The sequence below is a fragment of the Microcebus murinus genome, chromosome 6, assembly GCF_040939455.1.
Source record: "Microcebus murinus isolate Inina chromosome 6, M.murinus_Inina_mat1.0, whole genome shotgun sequence".
In the NCBI taxonomy this organism is placed as follows: domain Eukaryota; kingdom Metazoa; phylum Chordata; class Mammalia; order Primates; family Cheirogaleidae; genus Microcebus; species Microcebus murinus.
The window spans coordinates 27,202,508-27,223,648 of NC_134109.1; the positions used below are offsets into that span (position 1 = coordinate 27,202,508).

The 21,141-nt window shown below is 38.4% G+C and overlaps 1 protein-coding gene across 3 annotated transcripts in view; it reads left to right on the forward strand.

Annotated features, from left to right (window-relative positions):
- AREL1 (apoptosis resistant E3 ubiquitin protein ligase 1) overlaps positions 1 to 21,141 on the forward strand; it is a 39,273-nt gene that overhangs the window by 5,189 nt on the left and 12,943 nt on the right. The window contains exons 2-9 of one of the 3 annotated variants that reach the window (XM_012742065.3): positions 7,615 to 7,718; positions 9,978 to 10,299; positions 14,921 to 14,981; positions 15,899 to 16,125; positions 17,069 to 17,306; positions 19,722 to 19,891; positions 20,155 to 20,335; positions 20,516 to 20,763. In XM_012742065.3, coding sequence (XP_012597519.1) covers positions 14,966 to 14,981; positions 15,899 to 16,125; positions 17,069 to 17,306; positions 19,722 to 19,891; positions 20,155 to 20,335; positions 20,516 to 20,763 — 1,080 coding nt within the window. In that variant the 5' untranslated portion in view covers positions 7,615 to 7,718; positions 9,978 to 10,299; positions 14,921 to 14,965. The remainder of the gene's footprint in view (positions 1 to 7,614; positions 7,719 to 9,977; positions 10,300 to 14,920; positions 14,982 to 15,898; positions 16,126 to 17,068; positions 17,307 to 19,721; positions 19,892 to 20,154; positions 20,336 to 20,515; positions 20,764 to 21,141) is intronic. The other 2 variants (XM_012742057.3, XM_012742074.2) reach the window with 2 other exon arrangements.

Here is a 21,141-nt window from a genome sequence, read left to right on the forward strand (position 1 = left end):
TGCTGTGAAGTTTCCTGAGAAGCCAAGAGTTGATGCTGATTAAGGTGCCCATCCTCATCTATAGATTTTATAATACTACATGGAACTTTATGTAATTATTTGTCCATCTTCTTTACTAAACTGTGTTTCTAAGGGGTAGGGGACTGTCTTACTCATTTTAGAATCCTGAGGGTCCAACATATTGCTTGGCATGTGGTGGGTTCTTAATACACACTTGTAGAAATTAATAAATCCTTTTTTGGTCACATTGATCACATTGTTTGGTCAACAGAAATTTTGTTTTGAATGAGTGGTGAATTTCTCCAAATTGAGCCATTTAGGTTGCCATTTCTGTGGCTAGTTAAGTTTTTCTTCTTAGAATCCTAGGGTACTATAAAATGCTCATTTAAGGTTGCTTTTCCTTCCACTTATATAAGTAATTTATTTTCCTTAAAAATAAGAGTAGAATTGAATGTAACAGAGGGCAGTAGAGGCAGAAATTTTGGTAGCTTTTAAGTATATGCGTGACCATTCCAGTTCCACCCGACTGGGCTGCAGATCTGGCTGTTTGCCTGCCACTTCATGCACAGTTAATGAAATAACAACTTCCTAGACTTATTGAGGGAGACGGCTTGTCAGATTCAGAAAATTAGTTTTAAAATCTTTCTGTTATAGCCAAGATTTAGTGGTCCAAGGTCACCTAAGCATGAAAGCTGCCATGGGATGGGAACATGGGGGCCTCTGTCCTGATTCTGTGGACAGGGCACGGTAGAGTCAGTTTTGTATATAAAAAATACATCAGGATAAGAGAGAGCAGTACTCTGAAGCTAATATTTTCTAGATTTAGAGTGAAGAATGGTACAGAGACATAGATGTCTATTAACTTACTAGACATAGTTTTCTGTTTTGTTTTTCACCAGACATCCCACAAGTTACGAAATGAGCAAGGGTAAATTGTCACTTCTTGTTCTCCCTGTTTTACTCACATTAGCTTTGAATCCCTTTTTCCTGCTTTCTCTGAACTGTGCTGAGAATGAATGGCAAACTATTCTAGGGAACAGTTCAATCTAAGCTATGCTTTTGTGTATACTATGTTTTTATTTCATTTTGAGTCTAAAGAATTCTGGCTTGTTTTAAAGAGAATGGTGCTTTAGAGAAAATCCAAAGTGAATTAAGAAATGTAGAATTACTTTTGTCTTGGTCAGCTTAGCCTTTATAAAGCTAAATTTTAATTTACCCAGTGAGTGATTATAACTTTCTCCAGCCTCCTCACAGCTTAGAGTGACTCAGTATGGTAAGAATGATCTTTAAAAGCTTCTCTTTAAAATTAGAAGTGTAAATATTAATAGTTTATTGTCCTAGGCTTAACCTCAAGGTTTTGGGTTGTGATATTTAGTTGTTTTTAAAACCAGCATCAGCGGTGCAGAGATTTTGTATAGATTTGAGGAGAACTGAGGGACTAAAACCTTGGCTAAATTTAGGCATGCCATTTATTAGATTGAAGAGGGGGAAAATCTGTTAAAAGATAAAAATCTTCAAAAACAGACTAAAACTTAAATAGTTCATGCTAATATGGGGCATTGAATTTGAAAGAAAGAAAAGGATAATAAACTGAATAATTATGTGATAAATGGAATCCAGGAGTTTAAAAAAAATTGTTAAAAAATTTGATGATTTTCTCTTGTGAAACTTTTAGATGAACTTCTAGAAGAAAACAGGAGAAAAATCTTTGTGACCTGGAGTTAGGCAAAGATTTTTTTTTTAAATAGGACAAAAAAACCACAGAAACTATAAAAGAAAAAAATGACAACTTGCATTTCATCAAAGTTAGAAACTTTTACTCTTTAAAAAAAAGAGTTTATTTTCTGTTAAGAAAATGAGGCTGAGTGTGGTGGCTCACACCTGTAATCCCAGCGCTTTGTGGGAAGGCAAGAGGAGCAATTTAGCCCAGGAGTTTGAGGCTGCAGTGACAGAGTGAGAGTTTCTTATAAGAAAATAAAAAAAAGGAAAGGCAAACCACAGAAAACATTTGCCAAATGTAAATCCAATGAAGGGCTTGTATTTATAATATATAAAGAACTCTTACAACTCAATAGTAAGAGGGCACAAACAGCTCAGTTTTAAAAAATGATAAAACCCTGACTGTGCATTATATATATGTAACAAATTTTCTCATGTGCCCTATAAATTTGCACAAATTTTAAAAAATGACAAAAGATTTTAACAGATACTTCATCAAGTAATCTATGCAAATAACCAATAAGCACATGAAAAGATGCTCAATATTGTTAGTCCTTAGGAAAATGCAAAATAAACCCACAATGAGGTACTACTTCACACCTATTAGAATGGATAAAAGTTAAAAGATCAATAATACCAAGTGTTGGCAACTGGAGCTCTTGTGCATTGCTGGTGGAAGTGCAAAGTGGTACAGTCACTTTGGAAAACAGTATGGCAATTTCTTTTTTCTTTTCTTTTTTTTTTTTTTTTTTGAGACAGAGTCTTACTCTGTCACACTGGGTAGAGTGCAATGGCATCATCTTAGCTCTCTGCAACATCAAACTCCTGGACTCAAGCCATCTTCTTGCCCTAGCCTCCTGAGTAGCTGGGACTACAGGTGTGCACCACCATGCCCAGCTAATTTTTCTATTTTTCATAGAGATAAGGTCTAGCTCTTGCTCAGGTTGGTCTTGAACTCTTGAGCTCAAATAGTCCTCCCATCTCGGCCTCTCAGAGTGCTAGGATTATAGATCATGCCTGGCCAGTATGGCAGTTTCTTGTAAATTAAATATATACTTACCATATAACCCAGCAATCCCACTCTTAGATATTTACCCAAAAGAAATGAAAACATGTGTGCACACGAAGAAATGTACTTGAGTGTTTATAACAGCTTTATCCACAATAGCATCAAACTGGATGTAACCCAAATGTCCTTCATCTGGTGAATGGACAACTAAATTGTAGTATGTCCATTTAATGGAGTACTACCCAGCAATAAAGAGGAATGAACTACTGAAACATGTAACAACATGTATGACTCTAAAACAGGGGTCCTCAAACTTTTTAAACAGGGGGCCAGTTCACTGTCCCTCAGACCATTAGAGAGTGCGAACTGTGGGCCTGGGATGAGTCAGCTGCTAAGCATCAGTTGCTGCAAAAACCCCTGGAGGGCTAGATAAATGTGCTAGGCGGCCCGCATGTGGCCGGCAGGCTGTAGTTTGAGGATGCTTCCTCTAAAACCATTAAGTTAAGTGAAAAAATGCCACACACAAAAGACTCCATTTTTCATATTATTTAAATTTATATGGCATTCTGTAAAAGGCAAAACTACAGTGATAGATAACATGTCAGTATTTGCTCAGGGACTAGGGGGAGGGGGACTGACTGCAAAGGAGCATGAGGGGACTTTTTGTGAATGACGAAATGTGCTATATCATGATTGCATTTTATATGGTAACCTTATACAGTTGTGAAAACTAATTGTACAGGCCGGGCGTGGTGGCTCATGCCTGTAATCCTAGCACTCTGGGAGGCCGAGGTGGGTGGATCACTCAAGATCAGGAGTTCAAAATGAGCCTGAGCAAGAGTGAGACCCCACCTCTACTAAAAAAAAAAAAAATAGAAAGAAATTAATTTGGCAAACTAAAAACATATATAAAAAAAATTAGTGGGGCATGGTGGCGCATGCCTGTAGTCCCAGCTACTTGGGAGGCTGAGGCAGGAGGATCGCTTCAGCCCAGGAGTTTGAGATTGCTGTGAGCTAGTCTGACACCACGGCACTCTAGCCCGGGCAACAGAATGAGACTCTGTCTCAAAAAAAAAACAAAAACAAAAAACCACAAAACTAATTGTACATACTAAATTGGTGATATTTACTCTTTATAAGTTATACCTCAATAAAGCTGATTTTTAAAACGTTATGACAAGATTTTTTTGCCAGCAGTTTATGCAGGATTAGAGAATGGATTCAGATTAGTTTAGATCTGAATTTGTTATAGGCACTAAAATGATTTTGAAACAGTAATATCAGTGAATTGAGGCCGGGCGAGGTGGCTCACACCTGTAATCCTAGCACTCTGGGAGGCCGAGGCGGGTGGATTGCTCTAGCTCAGGAGTTCGAAACCAGCCTGAGCAAGAGCGAGACCCTGTCTCTACTAAAAATAGAAAGAAGTGAATTGGCCAACTAAAATATATAGAAAAAATTAGCCAGGCATGGTGGCGCATGCCTGTAGTCCCAGCTACTCGGGAGGCTGAGGCAGCAGGATTGCTTGAGCCCAAGAGTTTCAGGTTGCTGTGAGCTAGGCTGAGGCCATGGCACTCACTCTAGCCTGGGCAACAAAGCGAGACTCTGTCTCAAAAAAAAAAAAAAAATCACTGAATTGAGTTACAAAGAGCTTACTAGTTATCAGTGTTAGGTCAAGTTTAGGTTAATATTCTTGTTAATAAGATGGAAAAATATATAAATTTTATTGAAGAAGTTGCTACATCAGAAAATGAGAGTCTCAGGTAATTCAGGAAGAAAACCTTAGGGCCGATTTTGAGTCCCCCCCCCTTTGGTATCAATCTTTGAGTCTGATACTGTTGACCACTAATTTCTAGAAATAATCATTTTCTTTTGCCTCTAATAAACCACTTTTACCATTTTTTCCCCTCTTCTCTGATTGTTCCTTCTTGTTCTTTGCTAACCTCTCTTTTTTTTTTTTTTTTGGTAAGTTTAATACCCTCAGGGTTCTTCTTGGTCTACCTGCTTTCCACAATGATCTTATGATCTTTTCCATTCCCTGTATCTTCAAGATGTGGCTATCTCTATAGCTTTATGTGCTTATTTTGTTCTTTTTGTCTGGTGGATATATTTACCTGATTATCCTGTAGACACCAACTCTGGACAGGATGCCATCCCATTGCAGGGTACACTCATACACAGACCCACAATTCACTCAGATGGGGACCATGTAGACATGCCAATGAATATAACATGTACATCTTTGGGATGTGGGAGGAAACTGGAGTACCCAAAGAAAACCCATGCAGACATGGGGAGAAAGTGCCAACTTTGCATAGACAGTGGCCCTGGCCAGGAATCAATTTTATTTTTCCTCCTCAATGTTATAATGAAACAAGGTTGACCTGCTGTAACTTGTCCAAGATCACTCAGTAGTAAGATTCACACTCTTAAATTATTTGTGAAAACCCTATGTTGCATTTCACTCTGTAATTCACTGACTACCAACATCTTTAGGTTCCCCTTCATCATTCATTTCACATTTCTTGAGCATTTGCTCTATGACAGGTAGAGTGCTAAAAGCTAAAGTCACAAGGATAATAAATAAGACAGGGTCCTTTCTAAAAGGACCCAAGTGGTCTTTCTAAACACTTTGCTTTCATAATGTTGAACTTTTTATCACTCCTTATTTTGACTTGGTACTTTTGCCTATGCCATTCTTCCTGCCTAGAATATTAGTCGGCCCCCCCATATGCTTACTCATTTTTAAGTAATCAGCTCTGTTGTCTCTACTGTGAAGACTTCTCCACTTTTCCAAGCAAAGTTACCTTTCCTTCCTCTGCCTTCCATACTTTATTTATTCCTCTTTCATGGCATTTGCCACATTGTACTGCCCATCTCCCACAATGGAGGTGGAGCAAGTTCGTCAAGGTTAAGAAAGGACCCTGTCTTATTTATTATCCTTGTGACTTTAGCTTTTAGCACTCTTCCTGTCATAGAGCAAATGCTCAAGAAATGTGAAATGAATGATGAAGGGGAACCTAAAGATGTTGGTAGTCAGTGAATTACAGAGTGAAATGCAACATAGGGTTTTCACAAATAATTTTAGGCAATGAGAAAATAAATACAGGTATTTAGGGATGGGGAAACAGCAGAAAAATGTCACCTAAAATGTGAGTATATCTTGCCCAAGAAATCGGTCAAAAAAAAAAAAAAAGAGAAATACTATAATTAAAAAATAAATAAAAATTACTATTTAAAAACAAAAACAAAAAAATAACATGTGAGTATATGGAATGGGTGGTAATGCATAGTAGACCAGAATTTGAGTGGGGAGTGTAGTGCTTTTCAAACTTTTTGGCTCAAGTACCTCTAGTGGCAGAGGATAGTGGATATGTACAATCCCTTGGGAGCTGGGAGCAGAGACCTGTCCAAGCAGCCTTTCTGTATATGAAGCACAAAATACCTATGAACATTTTTGACATAGCTATGTTTTATCTTTAGAAATTCATGCAAATATTACATTCTACTTTATTATTATGAGTTTGTTTTAATATGAAAATACTTTTTTCTTCCCAGTCACTCATCCTCTAGTAAAATAGATGCTGCCGGAACATGTGTCATTTATCCTCTGGCTTCTAGTACATTCTGGCATGCCCCATATCCAAATCTGGGAGGCATGGAATAGGGTTATAGTCTAATATGGCAGCATACTAGCTTTCTGTGATCTGGGGGATGGCCTGCTCAGGAGTATTGTATTATGGAACTGAGGAGCGTGAGCTCATATTGTTCTAACAAAGCTGTTCCTGGAAAGCTGCAGTCATTTGGAGGCACCTCATTACCAGATCATTGGGGACCAGCTGGAGAGAGTTCACAGAAGACCTAGGAATGATTAAGAGACTAGAGGGGCTGATTGATGAAGAAAGTGTAAATGAAAACCATATAACTTGGCTGAACAAAAATAGCAGAAATATACAACTGTATGAATATCTCAAGAGTATAAACTTGGTGGGGGAGGACAGTCTTTTATGGTGAGATTTTGGTGTAGGGAGAATAAGCCAGGATGAAATTAAGCCATGGTAAATGTAAACTCATAATCCAAAGTATCTGATGTTGCACTTTATTTTTTGGAACCTCCTTAGTTAGGCCACCCTTATCTGTGCACTTTTTGCAAATTGAATGATTTGGTTTAATTTCATGTCCCTGTACTCATGGGTGGTGCTTCTGTGTAGAGAATGCTAGAGTCTACATCTTACAAAGCAAAATTCTTTCTTTTGTCCTGTCTTTGTGGAAATCAGTAGGTGATACTGAAACTCCTATGTGCTGCCACTAGCTCTGTATGCACCAGAATTCCAAAATGGGTTTTCACATCAGGTTTTCATAGCATTTTAAAAGTAGAGACTACATCAGTAATATGTATTGTAATAATTTTAGGAACTTGAATACCGTATTTGGTCCCTGAGGTACTGGTTTTAGGAAATATTAGCCTTGATGAAATGCAAGCATGATTATATGAAATATGTATTTTGGAAAATGATCATGCAAAATTCCTAATTGGGATATGGGAGGCATAAATCTTTTAAATAAGTATTGAAATTAGGAACATTTGCATAATTTTGCAAGTTTTGTAGCTCTTCTAGAGGGGATAGTAGAACTGGAAGAAAATGATTTTAATGCTTTATTTGATTTATAAAAATGCATTTGTTTATATAAGACAGTTGTGTAGCTTTAAAACTAAGACCACTTGACCAGGAATTGGTATGGTTTTTCTGTTAAGGGCTAGATAGTAGAGTTTTATGGGCCATGCATCTCTCCTGCAAGTACTCAGCTCTGCCATTGTGCAAAAGCAGCCATAGACAATATGTAAACAAATGAACTTGACTGTTTTCATTTTGTTTTTACAAAAACAGGTGGCTGTGTGGATTTGGCCTGCAGGCTGTAGTTTGCTGACTCCTGCTCTGGACTCCTACTCCTGAAAGTGTGGTTTATAAGACCAGCAGCATCAGCATTACCTGTATGCCTGTTAAAGATATAAAATATTGGGCCCTTCTTAGGCAGAGTGCTCTAGAATCTAAACCATGCTTCTCAAACTTCAACATACATATAAATCAACTGGGATCCTGTGAAAGTATAGACTCTGACATAATAGGGCTGAACACCATACTAGCCATTGGGAGGCAAAGATGATAAGACCCAATCAGTGTCCCCAGGGAGCTGAGAATCTTTTAGGAGAGACTACTATGTAAGCAAATAATTTTAATATGGATTAATAAATGTTATAATAGAGGTATCTTCAGCATAGGAGTATCACAGAGGAGGAAGTGATTGATTCTGTCTGGAGTGGGTAGAGTCCTCAGAGAGGCCTTAGGGCTGCACCAGAGAAGGGGGAATGCTTGAGTTGAGTCTTGAGTCTCACTAGAGGCACTGAAGCATGGGGTAAGCATGATAGTTCATGGTGGAGACAGTAAAGATTATATTAGAACTGGGAATTATTTGATTTAATACTCAATTAGCTGATCACAGGATTGGAAACCCACTAATATCATAATGAATAGAAATAAAAGCTCAGTATATTCTATCTTCCTTCTTTATACTGTTTCCTTATTTGAAAAAATGATAACTTTCCTATTCTCTTCTCTTTTTTAGGAAAATAGGTCCCTAAAAAAAATATGTTCTCCAGAAATAGGTACTTCTTACATATCCTTTCATCATTAAGAATTTAAAAACCACTAAAAGGGCCTGGTGAGGTAGCTTGAGTTTGTAATCCCAGCTACTCAGGAGGCTGGGGTAGGAGGATCAGTTGAGGCCAGGAGTTCAAGACCAACTTGGGCAAAATAGTGAGACCCAGTCTTAAAAAAAAAAGAAACAAAAAGAAAAACACTAAAAGATACAGGTAGAAAATAAAAATTATTTATATTTTTATGTTTTTCCTTCTAGTCTCCTTTATATAATATTGTATTTCTAAAATTGGGATTGTGCTATGTAAATAATTTTTTCCCTGCTTTTTCATTAAGCATTTTAATTGTGAACATTTCTCTATATTGTTATTCCTTAAAACTGTCATTTAAAAAATTCTTATGTAACATTCTCTCACAGGGATCTCTCACAGTTTATGTAACCATTCTTATTTGGGGATCTTTTAAGCTGGTTCCAGTTGCTAGTTGACCCACGTTTTGGCTCATGTACTTGGCAAGTCTATTGCTATATTTTAAAATAAATGTATATATTTATTTTTAATTTTAAATGTTTGCCAACTCGTTTGATTTGCTGGCCTTCACTTATATTCTATTCTTCTGTTCTTGTTAGTATTTTGTATTTTCTACCTTGGTTTCCCATAGTAGAGAGAGAGAAATGTAGTCACTAAAAGCATGGATTCTGGGTCCGGTTTGTCTGGATTTGACTCAACTCGTTGTGTATTATCTTGAAAAAGTATCTTAACCTTTCTATGTCCCAGTTTCTTCATCTGTAAAATAGGGATAATTGTCTGTCTTAGGGTTGTGAGTTAATACATATGAAGCACTGGGAATAGGTCCTGCCATGTGGTAAGATGGTCTCTTTTACTGGTTAGTAGTCTCCTCTAATTTGTTTCATGGTGGGTGTTTGTGTATGCATTGCCATAAACCCTCTTTCTGCTACATTTTTGGTTAATGAATATCTTTGAGAGTTATAAACTGACTTCACTGGATGTTATTTATTTAGTGACTTTATTTTGAAAGTTCACAGATTTGTTTTTCCCACTCGTAGCAGTGTATTTTACTGTTTTAAATATAAAATCAGCTTTGTTTAACCATGTCTTGGAAGTGTATACATGGGCACAAAGGGAGAAAACTGCATAGGCTGATAGATTGGGTTTTAAAGCTCTTTGGTGGCTTCTCTTTTCCAACTGAATATTATCTTGCTTCCTTATCGTGGTATATAAGGCCCTCTGTAATCTGGCTCTGCTGGTGCTTTCGTCTCATTTCCCAGACCCTGTGCTTAAGCCCCACTAAACTGAAATTGGGCATGTGGTCGTGATAAAGCTCACTCTTTAAATCTGTGCCCTAGTGACATAGTTACAGACAGTGAGGTTGCCAGTTGACTTTTCTTGTGGAGTTGGAGAGTGACCTTAAGGAAACTGTGGAGTTTTAATTAGGAATGCTTGTTCAGAGTTTACTAGCCCTTGGTTATTTTTAGTGGCCCACAGTTTCCACTACCTGTTCAACCTCCTCTTTATTGTTTTCTGGGGAATCTCTTTCAGAAATAACCTATATCACTAACCTTGTTTTCTTTTTAGGGTAGGATCCTGGGACACCAGAACATACATATCTTCGGGCAATTGATTGTGCCCTGCACTAGAGAAAAGTCTGGGAATGATATAATCTTGGGCTGTATTTCTCTGCCCTGGAATTCATACAGTTCCTTCCAGAAACGCTGACCCTCTGCTTACTCTGACACATCCTCAGTGAAGATCTGATGGACAGACCCTTTCTGGTGATCTTGTGGCTTTCTTCTTTCATGTGGAAGTTGGAAGATAAGGTGAAAGGGGCCAAAAGTTATCTGCTTTGGTGAATACAAGTGCTCCACATGGTTCTCAGAACATGGGCCCTCGTTTAAAGGTAAGGAAATAGATTGTTTTAATATTCAGTTATTGGGATGCAGAACGTGGATCCAGTGACCAGGTTTAAAACCTTTTCAGTAAGGGATAGCTGTTGAAGTATGCAGTTGCAGTGAGAATTGACTTTGCGTCCCGTAGGACAATTTTAATTATGAAGAAACCAATTCTCCATTTTCAGGAAATGACTTTTTCACAATTGATCTATCTATGGTATTGGAACTAAAATTTATTTGCTATTATAATTATAAATCTTAATACTCCAAAAAAGCAAAGCATTTTAGAATATGTCAGTCCACTTTCTGACAGTTCCTTGAAATAGGTATTTTCAAGTATTTCCCCCCTTTTTGTAGGTAATGTGAGCCAAAGTGCTACAGCATTGAGCAACTAGACCAGGATGCTTCAGTAAGCAAGTTATATTTTTGCACTAGATGATTGATACTACATTCCACTTTCGTTTGTCATGCTTTATTTTTATTTCAAAAGATTAGAAAAAGAGCCACAAGAGTTTATCATTCTAATTTTAGCTTTAGATTCCTTACAGTAAGATTGGGTAATGTTTTTCATACTTTTACCTGTTTTCTTAAATCTTTTCTGTTCCCAAGTACTTCACCATCCCTATGACTTCATTCTTTTTCATGATCCATTGTTGTATGAGGTTTAGAGCATTGGACTTCAAAGTTAGACATGGGCTTGAGTCTCAGCTGTGTCACTTAAGCATCAGTGAGATGTTTAGCAAGTTAATTGTTCTAAGCCCAGCTTTTTTAAACTATAAAACAAGAATAATAATACTTATCTCACTAAGTTGTTGTGGTGACAGTTACTTAAGCTAACATATGTAAAGCGCTTAGGCCAATGTTCGGCTTGTGAAAAGTGGCTCAGTAAGAGGGTAGAGAGTTATGAGTTTAGTACTACCATTATTCTACTAGCTTAGAGGATCCCAATGCTATATAATAAGGGCAAGAACACTAACAAGATGAACTGGAAAACGAAATACTCATGTAACAATTTTATGAAGTGGTATGGTGGAACCTTAACATACTTATTTGTTCTTGAATTAGACTCAGGAAAAGTTCCAAAATAATGTTATACAGGAGAAGTATGAACAGCAAAAAGCAGAGGGTACTGTAGAAACTGTTGTAGAAAAATACCATGCATAAAAACTCATGGCCCGAGTTGTGGGTGTTTGATACATACTTGTTGAACTGAATTAAATTGGCAACTTTTAGGTCTACAGAGCTTATAACCTCTGAATCAAGAGAATATACTGCTAGTTAGAGAAGTCTTTTAAAACTATATCTAAGAGGAAGATCCCATCTGGAAAATTCCTTAGGCATTCTGGACAAAGAAAGACATTTGACCTTATCTATTCAGATATTTTATTCATATTTATTGCAATTATATTGGATGCTTTGGATCATTTTTAAGAGTAGTCATTGCCTCATTTCTCACTTCTAAAATGAAAAAGAAAACAAACAAGAGACTAAAGAAATATAAATACTATAAGATAAATAAAAACAAAGTTGTATGGAAATTCAGATGAGGGAAGGAATTTCTAAACTGAGGATCTGGGAAGATTTCAGGGAGGGAAGATATGATTTTCCCTAGACCTTGTTCTATGTATAGATGTATAGAGACTGAGGGGGAGAAGGATATTCTAGGCAGGGGAGATGACTTGTTTTTTTTTTGAGACAGAGTCTCACTTTGTTGCCCAGGCTAGAGTTAGTGCCGTGGCGTCAGCCTAGCTCACAGCAAGGGAGGTGACTTTTGAAGGCATGGAGATAGGAAATTTCAGAACTTGTATGTAAAAGTGTAAAGGATATGATTTGGCTAGATCATAGGATCAACAATGAGGTATTGTGGAAGGCAGGGCCAAGGAGAACAGTGGGGCGTGGGGGTAGGTATAGCATTAAGACAAGGCAGAGAGTGATTTGTTTGAGAAATAAGTGAATGATGAATAATGACCAAGGACTCAACAAGGTAAAGCTCATTACTCTGAGCCTCATGAGAATTGGGCCTGTGGCTACTCAGTTCCCCTAGTACCTGACACATTAAGTGACCACTTAGTATTTGTTGGATGAATTATTTTAGGATGAGTTTTTAATTCTTTATTATAAAAATTTTCAGGCATAAAATTAGAATAGTATAGAGAGCTCCCATGCAGGCTGAGATTTTAGGAACAGTCATAGAAGCCATGCCTTTTTAAAAATTCTGATGCATTTCTCATTGGAAAGTGTGGGCCAGTAGAGAGATTCCCTGAGTTTCCTATCAGCCCCAAAGCAAAGGAGTGGTGATATTGGTACTACTGTTGCTATTTGTTACAGTCATTAAAACTTTGAGAACTCACTGTGTACCAGGCATCACTCTGTTTACATGTGTTAACTCAATCCTCATAGCACCCCCTGTGAGGTACATATAGGTGTTGTCTCCATTTGACAGATAAGGAAACTGGCACCCTGTAGAAAGATTAAGTGACTTGTCCAAGGTCACATTGTGAGTGGCAGAGCATGGATTTGAACTCAGGTAATCTAACACTAGAATCTGTGCCCTCATCCTCTATATTATACTACTTAACACAATTTTGTTTTAGAGCCTTGATGGCTATAGGTAGTTACATTGAAGTCATATCATACTTAAGTAGATGGCCATAGAAGTCATATCATACTTAAGTAGATGGCCATAGATGCCATAGAAATTACTAAATCTCAATTCTTTTTACAGCAATGACAATTCTGAAGCCAAGATGGGTCACACAGTTAGTTGCAGCCCTGGGACTGGTCTCCAGGATTGTGACTTACTACGTGTCAGCTACATCTCACAGAAAAGGTGGTTGTAGTTGTCAGACAGAGATAGTAGATAGAAATTTTTCCAACCCTGGTGACTCAAGCCATAAATTTTTCACTGCTCTTCTTCCTCCAAGGAGCAAGAGACATGAGACCACAAGTCTGTAACATCAGTCCCATATATTTCATTTTATGCTGAGTGCTGTAACTTCCCTGAGGACCAGAAGTTTCACATCTAGGATCAGATTGGATGGCATCTAGCTGAGGAAGTTAAACTACCATTTTGGTCTAACCAAGTCTACTAGCATTAGTGGTTCCCAACCCCTGGGCTGTGGCCCAGTACCGCCTTAGCTCTGCACCACCCTCCCTGACTCATGACACCTCACCTCCCCACCTTTGGTCCATGGTAAAATTGTTTTCCATGAAACCTGTCTTTGGTGCCAAAAAGGTGGGGACCATTGATCTAGTACATTCTGTACGGTGCAGACAATTGCTTTTTGAGAGATAATAGCAGCTTTTCAGCATTAGGAGTCCAGGATACAAGACACTTATTTGGGAAGGAGGCTCAGTATTGTGATCTTAAACTTGGGGGCTGTATATTATTTATAATATAATCTATATGTGTTGACAATTCTGTTCCTTGTGTGGATTTCTTTTCTATAGGACTTTAGACACCAGTCTAAGTAGGGATTTCTATGAAACCTTCCACAATCATTCCTCAAATTACCTACTTTCTGTGGGATCCATTGGATATATTGTCATCAAAAGAACTAATGGGCTGTTTTCTTTCTCTTAAATTTTTTGAGCACAATCAGATATAAAAGTGCACTCTGAAAAAAAGAAGTTTTGTTCCCTTCCAGATCTGAGCCTAGAAATTTTTAGCTGACTTGCCTTTAAGTAATATTCTGGTACTGATAAAAAGGTGCTGGTTCGAGATAACATTGATAACCTTGATATATATATATTGACTTGAAAGAGTGAGTTCAGAGCATTGTAGAATGGAGAGCATGTACAGCTTAAACTAAGGTCGAACTCAGTGATAAGATATGAACATCAGTGTACTTTGCATTTTTCCTTGGTGGCACCTTTAGTGGTTCAAATGAACAATGAAGACTGAAGTGTTATTCTGGAACAAGTTTTATGACAGTGAAATTCAGTTTCCCCTCAAACTCTGATCTTGACAGGCATCACTTAGGATGAGAAGTACAGTCCCCTTTTGTTCCTCTCCTTGGCCTTTCTGCTGAGCTCATCTTCCAGAGGGCCCATTAGTTTGACTGATTGGTAACAGCATAAATGACTTCCCTTACGTACCCACTGCTTATTATCGGGTTGACCCAGAGTTCATTTTAATTACATAATACCAACGTGATGATAATGATACTTGCTTTTTTAAAAAAAAATCTACATTTTATATAGCTATTTCTACTTAGCTGAATTACTTCCAGAAGGCAAATATAAGGGGAAAGTGACTCCATTATCTTCTTTGCTTGTGTTAATTAGCACTACTATGCATGGGGGAGGGAAACTGTCTTGGGAACCATGGAGCTAAGAAGATGAAAGCCATGTTATTGTATTTAGTAACTAGCAATATAGCAAGCAAGTGGCTGTTTGTGGTATCCCTAGGGTGGTTGGTAGATTGGAAGTCTTGAGGGGGAATGATGCAGTCTCTGTTTCTCTGAAATATGTCTTAGGGTACCTGTCAAGCCAGAGAGAGAAAACGGGAATAGTAAGGCTGCATAGACTAGAGTTGGTTGACTCAAGCCTTACGCTGTACTTTGTTTCACTCGCAGATGGCTATAAGGAAGAGTTCTAGGAAAAAACTAAACAAGTTTTCTTTTCCAGCTGCAGCTGTGATCCTCGGCTGTCTGTCGGCATTGAAGGGACCTGATGTTTTACGTTATTGGTATGTTATAGAAAGGGCTTTCTTTATTATCTTTTTGTTAGGGTTGCTTAGTTCCCTTTTGCCTCCTTGTTCATCCCCATTCCCCTTAATAATACAGCTAGAAATATTTCCAGTCATTCCAGAATGTATATTCATGGAGTTGGCAGTGGGATTCATTCATTTGGGAAATATTTATTGAGCAATTATAGTCAGTGCCAGACACTGTTTACTGTGGAGTCTAAAGTTGAATAAGGCAAAAATCTGCCTTCAAGGAGTAGGAATTCATAACGTGAAGGGGGAACTGGTGAAGGAAGAAAAAAGTTATAATAGATGAATGTACAAGAGTTTGAAGGAGCCCAGAAGAGGGAACCCCTAACTCTGATGGGGACTGGGGAGGGCTTCTGCTAAGTAGACAGGGGAGGGGAAGGCTCCCACGTGTGTATTCTTTTTAGAAGGAAATGGAGGGAACCATTCTTTTTTACTACTTCTTTTTACTGCTTCTGTGAGGGCCCACCACATGTAGGAAGAAGGGGGCAGAGGAGCATTATATGTAGTTCGTGTAGAGCAAGAGTTTGCAAGCTCTTCTTGTAAAAGGCCAGGGAGTATTTTCGGTTTTAATGGCCACACAGCTACTCAACTCTGCCAGTGTGGTGCCACAGACAGTTTGTAAACAAATGGGTGTGGCTTTATTCCTTAGTACTTTATTTACTGAAACAGGCAGTGGGTGGGATTTGGCCTGAGGGCTGCAGTAGCTGACCCCGGGGGTAGAAGATCCTGTCTTCATCCACGGGGGTAGTGACCCAGCATAGTGTTTCTTTGGCAGTCTTGCAGTCTCATACTGACTTCCTGTAAGTTTTGAGAGATGGCTATCCTTTTCCATTAACGAGAGGCTGTAATGTGTAACTAGCAGATGGTTTGTGTGTTTCTCCTTTACATAGGTGGAATCACAGTATCTGTGGTTGCATTCTTCTTCACAATTAAGTTCCTCTTTGAGCTTGCCGCACGTGTAGTCAGCTTCCTCCAGAATGAGGACCGTGAGCGCCGAGGGGACCGGACTATTTATGACTACGTGCGGGGAAATTACCTGGATCCCCGGTCTTGCAAAGTCTACTGGGATTGGAAGGACCCCTATGAGGTGGGCCACAGCATGGCCTTCCGAGTGCATGTAAGGGAATGTTTCTGTCTCCGTACCCATTGGGGTTTCTGAGTCACTTGCTTTCCAGAGCTCAGTTCAGTCTATTGGTAGTGCTGGCCTGGAATGTTAACATTTTTTGCTTGTTTTTCAGCTCCTCCCAGGAGCTTGGGAATTGTTACTGTCTGAAGAGTTATAAATTTCTCTATCATTTTGGTTTAATAGGTGCTTACCTTTGAAGAAGTATAAAGCTTAAGGTTACCTTTTCAAAACAAGAAAAATATTACTAAAAAGAGTAGATGTTACAGATCAGGGGTTGGCAAATCAGGCCCACCTTCTGTTTCTGCAAATACATTTTTATTGTAACATAGCCACACCCATTCATCATGTATTGACTATCGCTGCTTTCACACTTGAATAGTTATAGCAGTTGAGTTGTGTATGGCTCATAAAACCAAATATATTTACTGTTCTGCACTATACAGAAAACATTTGCTGAGACCTGCAGTGACTTCTCCAACTGTAGCATTAAGCTTGGCTTGAGAGCCTTCTGAAACCCTCTTACCCTTGCCTGGTGCTCTAACTCACTTGATGTCAGTGCTACTGGCTGACTTACCTTTAAATTTGGGTTAGCACTGATAATGTAATATAAACGGCTGATAGGACTAAGGAGGCAGGAGTGGTGGTTCAGAAATGTCAAGCTGAGATGGACATTTTCTTGATTCAGTGATAATTCTACCCCTGGCCTCTGAACATATTAAGAATTTTTTCATCATTGAATGGTCTCTTTGGAGTGTTGGGGGCATTGGTTTCTCTCTGTGTTTCTGTGAGTAAGACTGTAAGGAGTGGATAGGTACTGGGATTTACTAGTGTGGCCTCTGCCAGCTAATACCTTTCTCCCCACACTCTCTAATTACATAGGAGATGATTTTTTCCCTTCGTTCACTAATGGGTACTCCTCTTCTCCCCACTGCAGTTATTCTATAAGAATGGGCAGCCTTTCCCTGCACATCGGCCTGTGGGACTAAGAGTTCACATCTCTCATGTTGAGCTAGCAGTGGAGATTCCAGTAACTCAGGAAGTCCTTCAGGAGCCCAATTCCAATGTGGTAAAGGTGGCCTTCACTGTGCGCAAGGCTGGGCGTTACGAAATCACAGTGAAGCTTGGTGGATTAAATGTGGCCTATAGTCCTTACTACAAAATTTTTCAGCCTGGTAGGTTTTTTTTTTCTAATTGATTCTCCCTTTATCTCCTTCCCTCTTCCTCACTCCCTCCATTCTTTCTTTTTTTTTAAATAACACCTTAATTGAGATTTCATTTACATGTCATAACAGTTCATCCATTTAAAATATACAGTTTGATGGTTTTTAAAGTTCACAGAGTTGTACAGTCATCATCCCAGTCAATTTTAGAGGACTTTCATCACCCCAGAAAGAAACCCAATACATATAGCAATCACTTTTTCCCCACCCTCCAGCCCTAGGCAACCATTAATCTACTGCCTCTGCAGATTTGCCCACTCTGGACGTTTCATATAAATGTAATCATAAAATATGTGACCTTTTGTGACTGGCTTGTTTTATTTAATATGATACTTTTAGGGTTCATCCATGCTATAGCATGAATTAATACTTCATTTCTTTTTATTGCCAAATAATATTCCTTTGTATGTATATACTACCTTTTATTTATCCATTTGTCAGTTGATAGACATTTGGTTTGTTTCTGCTTTTTGGCTACTGTAAGTAATGCTGTTGCAAACATTTATGTACAAGCTTTTGTGTGGGCATATGTTTTTATTTCTCTATAAGAATTGCTGAGTCATCAATCTGGTAAGTTCTTAAGTGACAGGGTGCCAGAATAGACAAAAAATAAATCCTTCTGATTTTTGAAACCTTTTTAAGTAAAAGCACCTTGACCCTAATCCCATATTTGTTGCCAATATGTGTTTGCTTTGTCATTGAAGAGTGCCTGCCCAAGCTTCTAATATCTGAGAATTGAAGCCTTTATCCCTACTCCCCCCTCCCCCCATGTCCTTTATGCCAGATAACAGATGCTCACTGGTATTGAAGTCTAAAATTATAGTCTCCGATTCTCAGAACGGAACCTATATGTATAGTGTGTTGAGATCCTGTCTGTCCTTGTGTCATTTTTTATTTTAGCCATTTTGATAAGTGTTTAGTATTATCTTATTGTGCTTTTAATTTGCATTTCTCAAATGGTTAATGATGTTGAACATTATTTCATGTGCTTATTTGCCATCTGTGTATCCTCTTTGATAAAATGTCTCTTCATATCTTTTGCCCACTTCCTAATTGGAATTTTTTGGTTTTTTACTGTTGAGTTTGAGAGTTCTTTGTACATTGTACATGGTAGTCCTTTGTTAAATATGTGGTCTGCAAATCTCCCTATCTGTAGCTTTTCTTTTTATCCCCTTAACAGGGCCTTTCATGGAGCAAATGTTTTTAATTTTCATGAAATCCAGTTTATGCTTTTTTATTTTTTTTATCTGAGACAAAGTCTTGTTCTGTCACCCCGGGTAGAGTGCAGTGGTGTCATCATAGCTTACAGCATCCTCAAACTCTAGGGCTCAAGCTATCCTGCTGCCTCAGCTTCCCAGAGTGCTGGGGTTACAGGTATGAGCCACCTCAGCTGGCCTACATTTTATATTTAAGATCACGATCCACTTATAGTTAATTTTTGTATGTGAGATTTGGGTGAAGGTTCTCTTTTTTGCTTATAGATGTCTGGTTGCTCTAGCACCATTTGTTGAAAGGGCTATCTTTCCTCCATTACATTGCTTTTGCACCTTTGCCAAAACTCAGTTGGGCATATTTGTGGGATCTACTTCTGGGTTCTCTGTTCTTTTTCATTAGTCAATGTAAGTATTTCTCCACCATTACCACAGTCTCTTTCATTACTGTAGCTTTTATAATAAATCTTAAGATATATCATCTTATAATAGGTCTTATAATTAGTAAACTGGACTCTTCACACTTCATTCTTCTTTTTCAAAATTGTCTTAGCTATTCTATTAATAGTTCTTTTGCCATTCCTTATAAATTTTAGAATAATCTTGTCTAAATGTAATAAGAATTACATTAAACTTGTATATCAATTTGAGGAAAATTGACATCTGCATTATGTTGAGTCTTCTGTAAATATGATATGTTCCTCCATTTATTTAGATCTGTTTTGTTTCTTTTATCAGTGTTTTGTAGTTTTCAACATACAAGTCTTATACATGTTTTATTAGATTTGCAACTACGTATTTCATGGTGTTTTTTTGTGTGTTTATTTTTTACAATTGTTTGGCACTTAATTTTAGGGCCCACCTCACTCTTAGGTTCCCAGTGGGACTGTAGGCACCATATTTGTAACTCTTGTTTCTATTTCCTCCGAGTTCTTTACTTATTTTATCTAATGCTTACAGTGGTTAAGAATTTGTAAAAATGAGCCTCAAAGTTTACTTGAGTTAATTTTTCTATTTCCTTCCCCCACCCCTCTTAATAGTGTTATTTATCCCTAGATAAATACCTAGGGATCTAGCTCTCTAGGACTCACCAAGCAGACCTTTGTGCCCTAAAGAGTTCCCCTCTAAACTTTAGATTCCATTGTCTTTGTTCTAGGAATGGTGGTTCCTTCCAAGACCAAAATTGTGTGCCATTTTTCTACTCTTGTGTTGACCTGTGGGCAGCCACACACCCTTCAAATAGTGCCCCGAGATGAGTATGACAACCCTACCAACAATTCCACATCTTTGAGAGATGAGCACAATTACAGTTTGTCCATTCATGAGGTAAGCAGCCTCCCTTCTTTATGTGGTGGGGAGAGCAGACTCCTTTCTCTGTCATTGTCACCCTTTCTAATTTACTTCCATCTCTTGTCTCCTTGTCCCTGCCTTCCGTGCTGTCTGTATCTTCATCTGACAATACCTGTCTTATTAGTAATTGTGAGACTTAGATTAGATCATAGATAGGGAAGTTCTTGATAAAGAGTAAATTGTCTTGTAAATAGGGAAAAATTTTTTATGTGGAGTGATGCTTTGTTATCTTCTTGTAGCTCGGCCCTCAAGAAGAAGAGAGTACTGATGTTTCATTTGAGAAGTCAGTGACATCCAACAGGCAGACTTGCCAGGTGTTCTTGCGACTCACCCTGCATTCTCGTGGTTGCTTTCGTGCCTGCATTTCATACCAAAATCAGCCAATCAATAATGGCGAGTTTGACATTATTGTCCTAAGTGGTGAGTTGAAAGAAAAGGTGTGATTTAGTCCTATTCCTCAGCCACTTCTTTGCTTGACCTCACAAACATTTGATATTTGAGCCATGGTTGGCTTAGTTCCTGTGGGCTAAAGGACTGGTGATAGGCAATTTTTTTCTTCCCTGACTTCTACTTTAAAACTTATTCCTTATTATACTTCAGAGAACGAGAGGAATATTGTCGAACGCAACGTGTCCACCTCAGGTGTGAGCATTTACTTTGAGGCTTATCTTTATAATGCTACCAACTGTACCAGCACTCCGTGGCACCTTCCACCCATGCACATGAGCTCTTCCCAGCGCCGGCCCTCCACTGCTATTGAAGAGGAAGATGAAGACTCACCCTCTGAGTGCCACACCCCCGAGAAAGTAAAGAAACCGAAGAAGGTGTACTGCTATGTGTCACCAAAGGTTGGAACTCCCATTCTTGCCTTAAAATCCCTCTACCTGAGCCTGCATGTATTCGGTATTTGGTAACAGAAACCACGAAGTAGCAGTCTATTTATCAGGGCAAGATATTGACTTGTGGGGCTTCTGGGAGACTAAGTTAAGCAGGAGATTGTGCCACTTATACTTCTGCAAATATTTGGTTTCAGTGAGACTAAATGTGTATCTGAAGCCTTGGTGCTTTAGAGGACCTGTGTCATTCTGTCCTTTGATTGCTTCTAGAAGATTTTTCAAGGCATGGTTCTTAAGAGTTGTGTAGAAAGCTACTTTTAGCCATTAAAAATTTTTCACTAGTAGAAAAATCACTGTTGGCTTCTTGTGCTATATTGGAACAATTTGATC